The following is a 19,950-nucleotide window of genomic DNA, read 5'->3' as shown; positions in this document are numbered from 1 at the left end:
TATGATAACTGATAAAAATAAATGATTGATAACAATTTGATAACTGATAAATGATTGATAATATGTGATAACAATTTTATAACTGATAAATGCTTGATAACAGTGATAAGAAAATGATAATGCTTGTACGATATGTCGGTTACGTAGGGAATATGGCGGCGCGGCGGGCGAGGAGGGATGTGGGATGCGGTGAGGGTGCAGTGACGCGGTGGGCGAGGAGGGATGCGGGATGCGGTGGGATGTGGATGCGGTGGGATGTGGATGCGGTGGGATGTGGGATGTGGATGCGGTGGATCAGCGGTCAGAATCCCCCAAAATATACTACTACAGTAAATTTCAAATTCACAGCAATAGACTAACATAACAAGTTATACTAAGTTTTATTGTTTTACCAACAGGCAACAATACAAAAACCACGAGATGGCACATTATTGTATTTTACCCACTGTAGTAAAAAAAAAAAAAATGACATAACTTTGAAACTTAAGTGTTAGAAATTATAAACTTCTTATACACATCTCGCGGGGTCCGCAATCCACCACGTGTGGATTGCCTACATGATAATATACTGCTCGCATAATCATAAGAGAGTCTCACGGCAACGGTAAGCAGAATGACTATAATATTATGACTTGAGTAACTCACTGACTGATAAACGTAGAGCCTGAACAATGATAGATCGATGCTTACAATTTACACGGTACATTCGTAAAATCGTATCACAAATTTAGTGTGTAATAAGAAAGCATTTTACAAAATTCGCATATTAAAGTGGTGCTTTCACAAGATTTTTGAGAATCAAAACAGTCAATGAAAATGTCTAAGTTATGAACACCGTTAAACCGAATAGTAAATAACAAATTAATCAAAATTCGAATCTATATATATAGAATTTGCATTTTTAACGGGCAACGAAGTGCACGGGGTCAGCTAGTCTATTATAAATTACTCAATGTCAACAATATTTAAAACAATAATAAAATAATGTAATAATAATTATAAATTATTATAATTTGTACAATTTTGATAGTGTGATAAACTTTTGTTTTCATTAGCTATTCTTATAATATTAAAATAAGCAAGTTTACAAGATTTTATCTTTTTTAAAAACAAAAGCCATCCACTTTAAAATTAATCATTTTATAATCATTGTTTTGTAGGTATTTGGAATTTTTACAATTTTGATAGTAAGATAAATTTGCGTTTTCATTAGTTATTTTTATAATATTAAATTAAGTGAGCTATGAAGATATATTTTTTTTCTTACCCCTGTGGGTGGGGGTTAGAATTCATCCTCGGTTGTTCATGCCTGTCGTAAGAACCGACTAAAATGGACCTAGGAGTGGGCAGCAGCGCTTCTAGTACTAAGTGTAGATGAACAAGGTTTATCTGTACCTGGCTCACCAAACCCTAGAAATAGGGATTGGACTGCGATGTGGAAGGCAAGGGGAAACCACCACATTATCATCCCTGGTTAGACAACCAATATTTTGTCTTCTAATATGGATTCTCGCAGTGTAAAAAATTTGTCCGGACGTAAAATAGCTCCCCATTCGGATGTCCGGGTGGGAGCTACCCTGCAGGATACATGTGATAAGAACAAAATGCAGAGAATAGGAACGTGGAATGTACGAACAATGCTGAAAACAGGAAAGCTGGAAAATATAAAAATAGAAATGAAAAGACTAGATATAGACATATTAGGATTATGCGAAATACGTTGGCCAGATAATGGTGACTTTTGGACAGACGATATCAGAGTTATTCATACAAATAGTACAAAAGGGCAAGCAGGCGTTGGAATCGCCCTCAATAAGAAATGGGGTATGAGAGTTACGAACGTTGTGACCTATAGTAGCAGACTATGTCTGGTTAAAGTGGAATCAACACCAAACAACCTTGCAATTATACAAGTTTATATGCCAACGTCAAAAGCAAATGATGAAGAAGTGGAAGAAGTGTATGCAGGCATTGAAGAGCTATTAAAACATACTAAACCACACGATAATGTAATCATCATGGGAGATTTTAATGCTATAGTTGGTGAAGGCAGGGAAGGTAGAGAAGTCGGAGACTTCGGCTTAGGTAAGAGAAATGAAAGAGGAGAAAGAGTAGTGGAGTTTTGCAGAGAAAATAGGATGATTATAACGAACACCAGATTTCAAAACCCTAAGAGAAGAATATATACATGGAAAATGCCAGGCGATATTGCCCGTTACCAAATAGATTATATACTGGTGAAAAATAGATTTAAGAACCAAGTTAAATTCTGTAAAGCATATCCAAGCGCTGATTGTGATAGTGATCACAATTTAGTGTTAGCGAAATGCGAACTCAGATATAAAAAACCACAAAGACCAAAAGTACGGCAAGAAAAATATAATGTCAGATTACTTAAGAGAGCGGAGGTTGTGGAACAATATGGACGATACATGGATATCGAATACCAAAAAGTAAATGTAGATGACCCTTTGAATAAAAAATGGGAGAACATAAAATCAGCTATCAAAAAAGCAGCGCATACTGTGTTGACAAAAAAAGAAAAGAAAGAACCTAGAAGAGCATGGATTGACAAGGAAATAGTAAAACTTATTGATGAAAGACGGAAATATAAAAACAATAACACAAGAGAAGGACAACAAAAGTATCGCCAACTAAGGAATCAGGTTAACCGAGAAGCAAGAAAAGCCAAAGAAGAATGGTTGGAGCAGCAGTGTAGCGAAATTGACGAACTATTCAAAGTTAACAAAATAGATTATGCGTATCACAAGATCCAACAATTTGTGGGAAAAAGAAAACGAAATTGCACCAATATCAGAGATAAAAATGGCCAATTATTAGTTGATGATAAGTATATAATAAAAAGATGGAAAGAATATATTGAAGAGCTTTATGAGGGAGAAAAACTGGAGGAAATTACAACAGATGAGGAAGAAATGAAGTTACCCATTTTAAAATCAGAATTTGAGTTAGCGCTCCATGACTTGAAACAAAATAAAGCTCCTGGAATTGATAACATAACAGCAGAATTATTGCAATGTGCAAGTACGAAGATAAAGGACGCTTTATATCAACTAACTCAAGATATATATGAGAAAGGTGATGTGCCAGATGATTACCGTAAAAGCATAATTGTAACTATACCAAAGAAAAGTGGAACAAATTTCTGTGAACAGTTTAGAACACTGAGCTTACTGACACACGTCTCAAAAATCCTAACAAAAGTAATAAATCGAAGAATAGAAGGAAAAGTGGAACAGTACTTAAAAAACGATCAATATGGATTTAGAAAACAAAAAGGCACACGAGAAGCCATTTTAGCACTGCGAGTACTAATTGAAAAACAGATCGATAGAAATAAAGTTACATATTTGGCCTTCATAGATCTGGAAAAGGCCTTCGATAAAGTAAACTGGAACAAAATGCTACACGTACTACGAGAAATAGGTGTTGAGCAACAAGACCTAAGAATTATCCACAGTCTGTATAAGAATCAGACAGCTTGCATTAACAAAGGAGAATTCACAACTAACGCTCAAATAAAAAAAGGAGTTCGACAAGGATGTACGTTATCACCACCACTGTTTAACTGCTATATCGAAAAAGTTATAAATACAGTAAAAGCAAAACTAACAAGACTAAATATTGGAATCAAAATTGGTGGAGAAATTGTTTCAATGATACGATTTGCCGATGACATTGTGGTAATAGCAGAAAGTGAAGGGGACATACAGCGTGCAGTTGAAGAAATGTATGAAATGATCAGAACATCAGAAATGAAAATAAATAGTACAAAAACGAAGATCTTAGTCTGCGCCAGAGATCCGAAAGTAAAAGCTGATGTATACATAGGTAGTCAAAAACTAGAACAAGTAGAAGAAATGTTATACCTAGGAAGCAAAATCACATCGGATGGCAAGAGTGTCCACGAGATAAAAAAACGCATAGGTTTAGCAAAAACTGCCTTTAGTAAAAAACATAAGTTGCTCACATCCAAAAAGATACATCTCAAGATCAAGAAGAGACTTATAAAAACATATGTATGGAGTGTTGCAACATACGGATGTGAAACTTGGGTAATAAATGATACTGAAAAGACAAAACTAGAAGCCTTCGAGATGTGGTGTTGGAGACGTATGGAAAGGATAAGCTGGATAGAGCGGAAAACGAATGAAGAAGTACTCAGAACAGTGGGAGAAAAACGCACACTCATAGATGCGATTAGAGAAAGACGATGGAAAATGGTTGGGCATGCTTTGAGACACCCAGAAGAATTGCATAATATAATATTAGAAGGTATGATAGAAGGAAAGAAAACTGCAGGACGTCCCCGAAACTCCTATATAGGACAAATTAAATGTGATGCAAAAGTTAAAACCTTTAAGGAACTTAAAGAAAAGGCGAGTAATCGGTTAGAATGGAGAATTGGAGTTGTAAACCAACCTTCGGGTTGAAAAAAAAAAAAAAAAAAAAAATAATATTAAAATAAGCAAGTTTACAAGATTTTATCTTTTTTAAAAACAAAAGCCATCCACTTTAAAATTACCTAATCATTTTATAATCATTGTTTTGTAGGTATTTGGAATTTTTACAATTTTGATAGTAAGATAAATTTGCGTTTTCATTAGTTATTTTTATAATATTAAATTAAGTGAGCTATGAAGATATATTTTTTTTCTAATTTAATTTAAAAGCAAATTCATTAGTTTTGAAAGGCCAGCAGTTATAGGAGCACTTATTTAATATTCATAAATGTAAAAATATTTGAAATTTGTACAATTTCGACAGTAAAATAAATTTTTGTTGTTATAATAATTTTGATAACATTAAATTAAAAGAGTAGATGATGAGTAGTAAATGAGTAGTAAATGAGTAGATGATGGGTAGTAAATGAGTAGTAAATGAGTAGTAAATGAGTAGATGATGAGTAGTAAATGAGTAGTAAATGAGTAGATGATGAGCAGCATGATTGCATGTATTTGAAAAAAAAATTTAAAAATTTTTTTTTGAATGCCCATCAATTTTTTTTTTAATATTTAATATTTTTAAATGTTAAGATAGTTAAAGTTAACGTACAATTATGATTTTTTAAAATTATTATTAATTAATAACATGCAAATTAATTAATTTATGATTCAGTGGTATTGTGATCATTCATAAACTATAATGGAACCAGTAAAAAATTCCGAAGATTTTTTTCGAAAGTGTTCTTTTGTTGAACAAATGAGCCAAATTACAGATTTTAAACTGGATGAATGAAACCTGCTGCAGCCTGCAGGTATTAGTTAGAAAATACTTATTTAAATCCACCGGCGGAAACCATATCTTTTGAAGCCACTTCGTGGTTTTTCTGTTTTTGGTGTCTCAGTGGCTTTCGTAATTTCATCTAGTGCATTGGTTCCTGACCTATGATCCTCGGAACTCTGGTGGTCCGCGAGGCATTGTGAGGTGTCCCGCGAGATGCGGCCCTGGTGGAGGTTGATGGTGGATTGCTCTTGCAATTGGGTGGTCGGCGTCTGTTGAGCTGTAACTGTTGCCGATGGTTGTCCTGGTGACGGAGATGATGATTGATCAATCTCCGTGATCGGACGAGAGCTGATGTATTCACGTGGCCGGTACTCGTCCGGCGTGACTTGTCTTCTATACTGGCGACCGTAGTGTACCTTGGCACGTGAGCCAAACTAATAAAATTTAAAAATATTTTAAATATTTCGTTTTCCTATGAGACATAACACAAAAACTGAATAGTGTATAATACGTCGTTTATTTATAAATTTTTTTATTATACAGTAAAATGAATGTTATTATTTCAACCGATAGTTTTGTTTCTACATTAAGATTTGATTTTATCGGTAGAGATACATTTTTTTTTTAATATTGATTTGCGTTAAATTATTAATTTATTTTTAACTTTAATAAAAAATGATCAATTATAATTATTATTAAAATCCTGTTATAAGGAATTTCATTATTTTTTATTTATTCATAATCAAAATTCTAAATTGTGATTAATAAAATAGATTCTTAGTTATAAGAAAAATAGGGAATGAAATTGAGGTATAACGTATCGAAAGTTCTCTAAGTAGTCCGTAGTACCAAAAAGGTTAGGAACTACTGACGCTACGTTCACATTGAAACCTGAAAGCGCAAATCAACCTTTTTTTCGATAACTCAAAAGCGAAAAATAAATTTGCGCTTTTGTACCTTGGTATTGGGATAAAAGCGCAAAAATAAATTGTATTACTTGATACAATATTTTATTGACCTAACGTGTGACACTTGACGCTTTCCGTGTACGCGTGGCTTTACCCGTTCCACGAAAGATTGCAGCAACAAATAATACTCAAAATTATTTTTTTTATTTTTTACTGATTTTCATTAATGATTTTTTGATACTTGTTTAAATAATTAAAAATAATTGTTTTATGCGCTAGTGCAGCAAACCCTGCAAATAATGTGGTCGTTTGCAATGACTTGCGATGTATCGAGGACAGGCAGGTTACCCCAGTACGTATATATACGATTATATAAATAAAGAATAAGATACACAATAGTATTTATATATATTATATAAGTTGAGACCAAACGATATAATGATAAGAATCAAGTTTACAATAATAATAACATATGGCTAAATGGGCGCCCAGGTGGTAATAATAGTACGATTTACATACGTAATAAGTATAACAAAATAAGTATAAAATATAAATTAGAATATAAAATAACGATACCGCTCGAATTAGCCATCACCACCTCGAGCTGAGTCCAAACTTGAGAATAGCTGTCAAGTCATGGCGGCAGACGCATACCGCACAGCTAACGGCGTACAGCACCAACGTAAGTTTACGCGAGCCTACTAACGCGATTATAATATACGAGACGTAAACTTAAGCGACGGTACACTGACGGCGACGCTAATATAAGAATAAATGTATGTATATAAACAAATTTACGCGAGTCTACGGACGGCAAAAGCGAATGCACAAAATATTATATTATGTCGGTAGACGCACACCGACACAACTGGCGGACCACGTAAGTGCAGCACAACGGGCGCACAAAGCTGAGAGCCGCAAGCTCGACGCAGAAAAACACCGCACACACGGCGTAAAAGCTATTATGTTACAAATTAATATGATCACAAGGTTTAAGATGGCGGCACACAAAGGGTCGAGCACGAACACACAGACGCCGAAGACGGACAAAGACTGAAGCCGAGTTGGCAACGGGAGGTTACGTACGCCTCGGACGAAAAAGCCATAGAGAGGCCGGTAGCAACGTCGTTGGCCCGGCAGCGTACCACAGAGTGTGCGACAGCAGGGCGATAACCGCTCGACCAAAATCGTCAAAGGGGTACAGGAATTGTCTGAGAGCTGCGGTCGCGGACAATCTGCGTGCTAATTTGAACAATAATACTCAAAATTGTATTTTTTTTTTTTTTTTTACTTATTTTTTGACACTTATTTAAATAATTTAAAATAATACTCGAAATAATATTTTTTATTTTTTAAACTAATTTTAATATCACTGTTAATGCTTGGTTAAATATTAATAATAATTAATAACTACGATTTTAATTAAATACACTTTTTTTATAAAATTGATTTGCGCTTATGGATTAGGTATTTATTTTTGCGCTTTTGGGTTGCGTTCGGGTCGTATTTTGCGCTTATGGGCTACAGCTGATGTTCACAACGTTTTTATCAATCTAACTACCACTTACAATAGGTATTATTATTACAACGATTCGCTTACGTCAGATTAACAAAACCAAACAATAGTCAATGGAATTAGATTTTTTTGGAATTATTGTAGAATTTTAAATTTAAAAATTTATATTATATGTTCAAATAATATAGTTACTAGTTATAACTAATTTAACATTTAATTTATCAAATTCATATTTTTTGTATTTAAATATTGCTGTACCTTTTTATTAAAATAAACGTGTTGACATTTTTCATCTGTACAAGTTGGTAATTTCTCAGGCCCAATATTTACCGTAGTTGGACTTGGTTGTTCGTTATTTAAATATTGCTGTACCTTTGTATTAAAATAAATGGGTTGACATTTTTCATCTGTACAAGTTGGTAATTTCTCAAGCCCAATATTTACCGTAATTGGACTTGGTTGTTTGTTATTTTGAGTATTGGATCTATAAAATCACATAAATTAAAAAATGTATATATTTATTTTCTATTATTTTATTTTTTTTTTTCACAACAAAGCAGTGTAATAATTATCAATCTTTTTTCATTAATACAATGTTTATAGAGCTAAAATTATTATGTGTAGGTTAACATATTGTAAATTCATCGATTTTTAAAAGTTTTGAATTACCTACAATATTGAAATAGATGAGAATTGTTCATTTAAATTTAACAACCGTGTTTACATGTATAATAACCATTTATAGTTTGACTGTTTACAAAGTTATACTTTTTTTTATCATATTAAATACATAAACGAATATTATATGAAAAAAGAATCGTCAATTTGACAAATATCCAATTAGTATGAATTGTACTTCATAAAAATAATGTTTTATTAATACGAGCATAGCTATTAAATAAATTGTAGTTATATAATTTAAATTCTCGTTATTAATAATTAATAAATATAGCCATTTAGAGAAATATAATAATTTAAGAGTTGAATGGAAAAAGATACTACATAAATAGTAAAATATTATTATTCTATAAATGTATTGTATTTTAAATCAGTCTTGTGAGATTGTTAAGTATTGAAATAAATAAAGTGTAGGTACCTATCCATTTTTATATTTATTTTAATAGAATTTCAAATCTATTCGAATAAATTTTTAAATACGCATAATATGTAATGTTATATTTATTTTCATTCATTTGGAAAATAATTTATAATAGAAGAACAAAAAAAAATACATAAACTGTGACACATAAAGTATCTCTGTTAAAAGAATTTACTTTCAGTTCAGAAAAAACATCGATTTTCATAGATTTAAAGTTAAATTTTTAAGCATAAATTGATTTTGTCCATAGAAAATTGGTTAGGTTAAGTTTTTAACATAACACACCTATTATACAAGAAATTACATGATTTATTTTTTATATATAAAAAAAAATAATAATAAGAAATTAAAATAAATAAATAAATAATTGATATAGATATATTTAGTGGAGACTATTAGGAAAGATAAAATTGATACTTAACAAACATTTATACCTACAATGAATATTTGAATACTTTTAAGTTTTAATAATTTTTATTCGAATCAATACCGAAAATTTTTCATGTGCCTTTTTTTTTGAATTTATATCCATTAAACCGTTATATAACTATTGAAAGGAAATCTTTATGTTATATTTACTTGTCAAAATCCATGTCGTTAGAGCTCTGTTGTAAACGGAACAGTTTATACAGCACCATAGCAATTAATATTGTAATAAAGAGCATGATGAATACATAAATCGATATTTTCACTGTCGATTTTATAAACGTCAAGTATTCATCAAACATTTGGTCACTCCAAGTCAAACCCTTAAACAGTCGGTGATCACTTGCTGTATTAGGGGAATCCGTAACGTATGACGCTAGTTGACAATCGCAAAAGCTATCTATGACTTTTTCATTGATTTTGTCTTTAATCTAAAAATTGCAGATATTGATGGTATAATTATATGAGTGAGCCACTGATGTTAGGTAAATAGGACCAAAAAATATTGTTAAAAAAAAAAGGCATCAACCAACACGTTTCATTTAGAATACTAATGCCGGTTTATCTACCAATATCTATTTATTATATCAAATTGTACTAAATTATGTCCTATATGTATAAACTTATATAATATATATTTTGTAATTTTATTAAACTTTTTATAAAAATAAATAAAATAAGTTTTAGTCTGTGTTTGTAAATTGCATGAACTGTAAAAATAGGTAAATTGTAATTATTTATATGGTTATTATTATTGTTATTTATTTTGTATTAATATCAATGTGTCGGCTATTAAATTTTTGTATTAAAATGAAAAGATATGTTATCGTTTAAATAAAAAATAACCATAATTTACCTATTATTTAATTAGCAAGTGTATTCTAAATATATACATTTAACAATTTGTAGTAATTAAATAAATGTAATTCTTAAACATAAAATATAAAACGAGATTCATAATGAAGTATTTAAAAACCATAAATTTACGATGTATTAAAAAAAGTGTTTGAAAAGTAGTAAAATTAGACCGGAATACGCCTTTGTACATTACCGCCATTATATTAAACTAAGTTGTGCAAGATACTATACATACCTACAATGCTTAATAAATTACTTAACTTTATGAATATGGATTTGTCTATAATACCGCGATTAATTTCCTGAAAATTACATTGACCCAATAAACATAGAAACGGTTCGGATACACGTTAATAATAAATATAACCATTGATTATAAATACTTATTTATAATCAATGAAATAAAATTAAAACACACAGAACCATTGAGAATTAGAATAATAAGCCCTAATCGAGAAAGAGTAACGGTGTTCTGTGCTACTATACTTACAGTCTACAGACAATTTTATTCGATTTATTCCTCAAGGATGTAATAAGCATATAACATAACTTACAAACTATTGATGAAAAAATGTAAAACGTAAAATATTACATTTAAAAAATAGGACCATTTTTATTTTTTGATAGCATTATATTAGTCCAACATCAAACCACAACAGATAGGATATTGTACGAATCGGTGTTGTACGATTGAGAACGTATTTACCTTTTTAGCAACACGATTGAGAACGATGTCGGCAAATCAAAGAAACAATATTTTGTACCTTAAAATCAAACGATTGAGAACGATGCTTTTAGTGCCGTTGCCATTTACAAAATCTGATTTTTTTTTTTGTATTTTTTTAAAAAAAATGCATTTTTCACAATTTGTTTATAAAATGTACAAAAATGCTTGCGATTAACAAGAGACATTCGCAAACTATCGACGGTTAATAATGAATTATATAGCACGATAAGCTATCATCGATAAAAATGTTATCATAGCTAGGCTTTTCCGCTCAAACTATCGCCGTTATAAACCTATATAGTATATACCATACATATATATAGGTACAAGTTATCTACGATAACAACGCTAGGCCTTGATAAGTATAACTGAATTAGTAACTAATTACTACGTCCAGAACTAAACAAGTAACAATACTATAAAAATAAAAATAAAATATAAATTTTTTTTCCAATTTTTAAGCTATAATAAATATAATTTAAATGCATTTTTATAGTGCATTTTTTTAGTTTTTTAAGTCATTTTTACATTTTTTAAGATTTCCCAGATCTATATAAATCAAATATATATCAGATAAATCCCAGATATTTATTTAGTTTTATACTTATTTAGTAATAAAGATAATAAATACGATAACGAGATGTACACTGTACGTATCTGCAGATATTCAACTGTAAATAATTATTAATACTGCCAAATTCAGTTGTTTGGTGGACAGTGCGGTAACAACGTAATATAGTGCAATAGTGTATAATAGTGGTGTTAAATGGAAAACTTTAAAATTATAACGTCTGAACGTGGAAAAGATCTTATATTATTAAACAATGATAAAAATTCATATGTAAGAACACGTAAAGACGAATTAATGAAATGGAAATGTCCCAATAACAGTTGTAGTACCAGTTTATTAACGAAAATAGACAAAACTTTTCATTCGTCAAATGGTGAACATGTAAATCATACAAGTAATAACAACCAAAAAATTGAAAGACAGATTTTGAAGGAAAATTGTAAACGAAAAGCTGATGAAAATACATCGACAAGACCGTTAAAAATTATTAGAACAGAGTTATTAAACAGTGGCGAGTGGCTTACCAAATATTATGAACAATGATATTACATCAGTGCGAAAGGCGATTTATGATAAAAAAGGAAACAATATCCAATTTATTCTACTTCTTTAAATGAAGCTATATCCCAATTAAAAAATATGCAAAATAATGATTTATGTTTGTTTAAAAATGATCAATTTATTTTTGTTCCTGAAACAAATGACTTCGTTTGTATAACAACTATCCAAAATTCAAATTTTATGTCGAAACAAACCGAATTTTTTGGAGACGGTACATACGATTTTGCACCAAAATTATTCTTACAATTATATACATTACACATATACGTGAATGGTTTTTACGTGCCTATTGTTTATTTTTTTTACCAAGCAAAACAAAACAAAACAAATTTACATTAAAATGTGGAAGTATCTTTTGCAAATATGTCCAGCTCTAATCGTTTAAAAGCTCCATCTCGACTTCGAAATTGATGCTCACGAAGCAGTCAAAGAAATTTTGAAATGTCAATATCAAAACTTGCCGTTTTCATATAGCCCAAGGGGCCCTAAGCTTAGTGGAGAAAGGTAAGAAATACGATCATTTTGGGTTTTTCACTCTAATTAATAGCATGTATATTTTATATTATCTGTATGACAAATAAATGGAGAATCAACTGGATAATATTATTTTGGAACTATTGTATTTTAATGTATTTAAATGTATATTATATATTATTTTACATTCCATTAATTATAGGTAAATGTTTAATTATTATTATTGTACTATTTAAAAATTTTTTTACCGTCTTAACACAGACCCTCAGACATTTTCCGCAGCAGCAAAAAGTTTGAAGATTATTAATGCCATCTGGGCATAATTTCACCGGATCCCAAGGTTTTAACCATTCAGGCACAAAACTATAGCATAAAAAAAATTAAAACTTATATTTTACATTTATTTTTATGTTTATTGTTTTAGGTAGAAAATAATGTAACAATATCTATAATGATCTATGTTAAAATACAATAATCCACTAAAACTATAAAATTAATCGAAGATCATTTTTTGACATTTAAAAATTCTGTCAAATAAGTGTCACCATTTTAAGAATGAATTATGAAAAAAAAAATCGCATTATTAAATGTCTATTTAAACATTTTGAAAATGTTTCTTACGATTTATTTTACGCGAAAATGTAATAAATTCGAGGAATGAAGTTAATCTTCCTAAAACATTAAAAAAGGTTAAGTACATTTTTAATTTTTCAAAATATGAAATTAAATATTTTGCAAACGTCATTTAAATCATCCGATGTGTTTTTAAAACTAAAAACCAAAAATCTTTAATTTCTATATTTGATATTTAAATTATATTTACCTGTGAATGTCAAATCCTACTGTCGATATAAAAAAATGCGAATTCAACATTAAAATTATCGTTATCAATATTAATTGAATCATTTTATAATGTCCCCAGTAAAAATTAGAGGCTCGATTAATTAACGAGTTTTTTAATGGCGTATATATGTTTTTATCATCATGTTCTGACTGGGTAACTAAGATATCCTCAGTTCCGATCCCGCATTCCACAAAGAGTGGTAACATGTCGTGAACCTTTATTAACAAAAACATTTAAAAAACAATAAAATAATTATTTATGAAAATTATATAATATATTTAAGCACTTTTATTTCGATTTATACATTGTTCTTATTGATATAGTAATGACTTTAAATATTAGTTATATACCATATATGGTATAGTTAGGTACCATATAATATAGTTTATGCAGGATGTAAACGCATAAATGCAAAATAAATCCATGCCCAAACATTTAACCTATCTACATATTTGGAAAAATATATCTAGATGGTTATATCATTCGAATAAAATTATATTCGAAAGTATAATTATTAATTAAATATGTTTAATATTAAACAATGAATTTAAAATGAACCTTAGTCATCTTCGAATTATCATGAGTATCATTAATTCCATCGCCGAATTCCATAACGGGTAGAGCCGTCACGTCGACCACCGGAACGCAGAAACCGTCACCGATGGCAAAATCATCCAGTTTATATCGATCATCATGAACGTCATACGTTACATTCATACAAATTCCATCGTCCTAAACAACGATCAAACATATTATTATTATAGTCGGTCACTCTAGCCTTTTTGAAATCCACTATTCATTGAATAAAATATGTATATCAATATAAAAAAATGTATTGAATGCTATTTATTACAACAAAAAACACACGAAAAACTATTACCTTGAGTTGTTGTCGTTAAGTAATATAAAATTGACAAATCTGATTAAAGCTTTGAGTGCCATAGACGCATATATGAGTCCAACGTCCAACATACATTGCCGTGGATGTACTTTTAAAAACTCAATAATATTAAAGTTATCAATTATGCAGTGTGGCCAAAAAAAAGACTAATCCAAAGACACCCATTGAAAAAATATTGAAAAAATTATTATTAAATTATTTAACTATTGTTTGACTAACAGAATAATAAAGTCCAGGCGAAAAAAAATTATATAAAATAGTGCATTTATTTTATAATGTAGGTAACGTGTGTCGGGACTTCTTAGTCCCATATTTAGTCAGAAAAAAAAATTAACATTATCACCATTGTACGTTATCAACGTGGAAATTTTGGATTACGCGTTCACGTGTTTCTTAAAAAGTGCTGACGAAAATCGCAATTATTAATTAATTTTGAAGATAATAATGCACTTTTTTTTACTTATTATTGTGCAATAATATAATATAAGGCATGTATAAATATATTTTATACTTGTAATATATATTTTAAACATATGAGATTTTATTTTGTTAGTAGGACTTGAAAGTCCTGTCGGTCATTTAGAATTTTGCATAAAATGTTTGTATTTTTATAACAGATTGATATGAGTACAATAGTAATAGAGAACATAGTCTGCTTATATTATAAGATAATTATATTCGTGAAGGAGAAAAAACTTATAATATGATGATTATGGATATTTCCACGAACTTCAAATACTTCTAAAAACTTGCTTGAATTTTTAACTGTTTATATTTTTTAAAAATATAAATCAGAAATGTCCTTAATCTCATAATAATAAAAATACATTCCTTATATCGCAAGAAAAATTGCCCTAAACGGGACTTATACGCCTAGACCGTAAAGGACTGACGGGACTTTTGAGTCCCAGGATAAAATAAGGATCAAGGATCAAAAATAATAGGTTTTTTTTCATACTCTATCTTAGATATAGGAAAAAAAAACAATATTTTCTAAATGTTTTTTTATATTTTTAACGTTTTTAAGGTTTAGTCCAGAAAGGTTTTGAATAACTAATTATTGTTGCCATAATAATAATAAAATTAAAACCAATATAGCAACCATTTACAAACAAAATTTTCCATCGTAAATCTCAAAATCCTTGTTTAAACACCTCCCCAGGTTGAATCTCTCCCTTTTTAAATATTAATATCTTCTTTACGGAAGTCTAATATATCTCTGTACCAAATTCCATCTCAATCGGATGAACGGTCCATGAATGCATAAAGGATATACAGACAAACGTTCATTTTTATATTGCATTATGTAGATTCGTTTAAGATTAACTAAAGACGGCGGGACTCTGCACAAAGCAATGTGTATAGCTAACGTATTCCAATTGCAATTTTTTTGTTTGCATTAGTGTGCTTAACTTCGTACTTCGTTATTCATACAACCTCCTAGTTTGCAATTCGCTAACATTATTAATTAACTATTAACATAAAACATAATATGTGTTTATTACATATGGTCTATGGATATTTTATACAGCTTTATATCTTCACAAAACAATCAAATAACAAAAAAAGAAACAATGGGTCTCATTTACAAGTTAAGTTAGAAGAATGCTTCATTTTTGAGAGATAAAAAATAAACAAACAATTATCTATATACATATAGGAAACCGCCCCGATTCACTCATCAACGCCCAGACCAAACCGCTGGGTATAGGGACTTCAAATTTTGTGCAGAGGTTCCTTAAGCAACGCAGAGGCGCACTAAGAAAGGATTTTTCAAAATTCGCATTTTAAAGGGTTGCTAAAACAGGGATTTTGTGATTTACGATGGAATTTTTGTTTAAAAATAGTTGCTATAACAACCTGATTTATGTGTTGATACATTTACATTTAGTCATTCTTATCCCAAGTGGAAGAACAACCAATGTATATAAGGAGGTGCTTCAATAATAATATTCACGGCCTATAAATATATGTTATCAATGAATCTACTAGTGCTATGTTTATAGCAAAACATACGCACACACACACACAAAATTAAATTGTGAATTCGACGTAATATTAGCACTATCAATAGGATTAAATTAAAAACTAACACACGGCATACGAAAATGCAAAAAAAGAAAGTAACACACGGGCAACGCCGTGTCGGGTCAGCTAGTATACATATATAAGAGACAGCCCCTCATCACTCATCAACGCCCAGACCAAACCACTGGGTCTAGATACTTGAAATTTAGTACAGAGGTTCCTTAAGCAATATAGGGGTGCACTAACAAAGGACTTTTTAAAATTCAACTTTTAATGGGGTAAAAGATGGTTTTTTTAAAAGTTTATATAGATTTTATCTATATATATAAAAAGAAGTGTACATTTTAAATACATTTTATAACTCAAGATCCACCAAAACGATTTCGATAAAAATTTCAGGATACATTAATATTAATATGTAGATAGTTTCTGTTAAGTTTGCACGCTATGGGATGAGTGGTTCCGAAGTTACGGCCTCTTATAAGTGCACAAATAAAAAAAAAATTTGATAACCCATGGTAACAATTTTAACAAAAAAAAAATTTTAAGTTTGCCGGGTCAGCTAGTTATTATTATTATTATTATTTATTTTTCCCGTTTTTGTAACATTTTTCACTGATGATTTACTCTTATTGGTCGCAGGAGAAGGTTCTTATGTAATACAATTTTAGGAAAATCCACCAAAAAAGTATGGAATCTGAAAACAATAACGTCACTGTCCAGCAAGAAAATATAAACTATATTTTTGGTTATTGTAAGATCGCTATTGGTTAAAATTGAATATAATAGTTGTAGACCTGTTGTTATATTTTGTTAAAACCATAAAAACAAAAAAAAAGAATTAGCGAAATAAGTCAATGTCCACCGTAAATCTCAAAATCATACCAATAGACTAACATAACAAGTTTTACCAAAATGTATTTTTTTACCAACAGGCAACAATATAAAAACCACCAGATGGCTCGTTATTGTATTTTATCCACCGTATTAAAAAAAAAAATTGATATAACTTTGAAACTTAAGGATTAGAAATTATAAACTTACGTACACATCTCGCGGGGTCCACAATCCACCACGGGTGGATTGTCTACCTGATAAAATACTGCTCGCATAATGGTAAGAGTCTCACGGGCAATGCCAAGCAGAATCACTATAATATTATTACTTGACTAACTCACGGACTGATAAATGTAGAGCGTAAACAATGATGTATCAATGCTTGCAATTTATACGATACATTCGTACAATCGTACCACAAATTTAATGTGCAATAAGAAAGCATTTTACAAAATTCATATTTTAAAGTGGTGCTTGCACATGTTTTTTGAGAATCAAAAAAGTCAATAAAAATATCTAAGTTTTGAACACCGTTAAACCGAATAATAAATAACAAATTAATTAAAATTCGAATCATATTATAGAATTGGCATTTTAACAGGCAATGAAGTGCGCGGGTTCAACTTGTATAACTATAAGTAGACATGTAGTAGCTATAGTAAATATAGTAACAATGCCAAGTGTTTATAATGTATTTAGAATTGAGAACTAAACATATTAAGTCTAAAAACCATATTAATCACAGATATTTATCCATTTTTATTTTATAATTTCTATAAATTGACCGAGTAATACCTAAGTATTTTATGATTATAATACGCGCTTTAGAATTTCAAAACAGATACTTCATGTCTTTAATATTACAGTAAACACCAACACACGGCCTACGAAAATGCCAAAGAAAACTATTAATATATGGGCAACGACGTGTCGAGACAACTAGTATATTACCTATATAATTATTTATTTTTTTAAACAAGAGTGATACAAAATCTCTTACTTTTAACTTGTCATATAACACGCGGGTGTGTCAATTGACTCATTTATCAAATACTCGTTGTTCTCTGTATCTAGAATCAAAAAATAGTATTTTTTTAAACTACTGAATATAAATAAATTAACTTGAATTACTTAGTACACTTAGTAAAATAATATGAATATATTTTTTATATAGAAACATTATTCTAAAAATATTGATAATCAATGAATATAATAATTGTTTCGTATTTTTTAATAACAAGACATCTATAAATGGTGTTTCAATTGAATATTGAACTTAAAAAACTATGAAATCAAAATTAAAAATACATACTTTTATAGTAATATTTAGTTTGTAGGACAACAACTAAAGGATGTACAAAATGTAAATTTACGTCATAATAATTAATAATTGAATGAGACAAACCGTTGATAAATACCATAGAGAAAAATTTTCATACACAATGTTTATACAGCATTAAAACTTGATATTAATAGTTAATGATTTCTTGTCGCATTATATTATGTATTATTTTATAATGTATGATATATTTATATAGTTGTAATTATTTTGACATGTATTAATATTAGTACTTATTTTTATGTCTTTAAGTAAAGTATTTATCAATTATAAATAAATAAATATATTTTGTACTATAGACACATTAAGGTAACATAAAAGATAATACTGAATAATAATAAAAATATAATATTTTAAAAATAATTTATTATGTTTAGTTTCGAATCCCATATTTGTTTGCTAAAATTAAGTTAAATTAAATTAAATAAATAATTTAATTAAATTACTGGTTGTTTTATCCTCTAAGACTATCTTGTTTTCTTTCACTTTGCTATGAAAACCTCCAGACATGTCATGTTCTTTTTCTTTTAATAAAACGTCATTTAACTAGTAAAATAAATAATTATTAATATACCTATGGAAATAACTATAAGGAATTTGATATAGTTTTAAAATTTAGTAATTTATATTATTCTATTAACTTTATACAATTTATTGATTACCGATTTTAAGTACTGAACTAATTATAATATTACATCTATTTTATATTTACTACATATTACTCGAAGTGAATACAATTTAATATTTCAGAAATATAAACATAAAAGATAATTTTAATTGATCAAAATATTTAAAAAAAATCAAGTTCTAAATTTTAAACGATTTATAGAAAAAGTAAGTTGTATCGCCATGGATATAGAAATTTATAAATTTTAAAATATGTTTTTTCTTATAATTTGGATAAAAAGATTAATCAAACGCATTTATCAAGTGTATTGTAGGAATTATGTTTTCTATGTTATTAGGAAATAACATTTACTTTAACTGCATGCATTAATATTCAAAATTAATTTAATAAGCTATAACATCGTTTCTCAACCGAAATGCTTATAAGTAGTAGGCAAAAAAATATAATTTTATAAAAAGAAAAAAAATTATAATTTTTTTCTTAAAAATAATAATATTATATTTCAATAATATTATTTTGTTTATTTATTAATAATAAAGCTACATAATATTTTTATAACTATTTAGTTTTTAATAAAAGATTCATTAAAAAAAAAATGTAAGTTATTAAATGAATTGGTGTGTGAAAATGTTTAAAATGGTATTCTGATATAAGATATTTGAGAAACGCTGAGCAATATAATATAAGTAATAGATTATAAAATTTACTGATTTCACAATATATATATAAATATATGTATAATGTATATATGTATATATTAAATACGTATATTTTAATAGGTAACAACTAAAATTTTAATTGTTTTTACGCATATAAAAAATAATATTTTTAAAGAAACTTTTTAATTATTTCACGTATAACTAGTATTTTGGCTTTTATTTAATCAGAAAATACCTCTATAACCTTGTACTGTTTTTTCTCATTTATCTTTTTTTTTTCTGGGACTCGGTATTTTATTGCCGATACTTCTTTAGAATTTTGGCAAG

General features: G+C 28.9%; 1 protein-coding gene across 1 annotated transcript; it reads right to left on the bottom strand.

The window, feature by feature from the left end:
• Positions 1-5,144: 5,144 nt before the first annotated feature.
• On the bottom strand, positions 5,145-18,017 carry LOC126555808 (uncharacterized). The gene is made up of 7 exons (XM_050210683.1): positions 17,998-18,017; positions 13,790-13,963; positions 13,211-13,446; positions 12,636-12,750; positions 9,350-9,627; positions 7,930-8,155; positions 5,145-5,681 (listed from the first exon to the last, which is right to left on the bottom strand). Exons 2-7 carry the CDS (start codon positions 13,946-13,948, stop codon positions 5,301-5,303), a joined length of 1,395 nt encoding a protein of 464 aa, XP_050066640.1. The 5' UTR covers positions 13,949-13,963; positions 17,998-18,017; the 3' UTR covers positions 5,145-5,300.
• Positions 18,018-19,950: the final 1,933 nt, after the last annotated feature.

The sequence above is a fragment of the Aphis gossypii genome, unplaced genomic scaffold, assembly GCF_020184175.1.
Source record: "Aphis gossypii isolate Hap1 unplaced genomic scaffold, ASM2018417v2 Contig01123, whole genome shotgun sequence".
NCBI classification, from domain to species: Eukaryota; Metazoa; Arthropoda; class Insecta; order Hemiptera; family Aphididae; genus Aphis; species Aphis gossypii.
The sequence above is the reverse complement of the archived record's forward strand: the minus strand, read 5'-3'. Positions and strand labels throughout refer to the sequence as shown.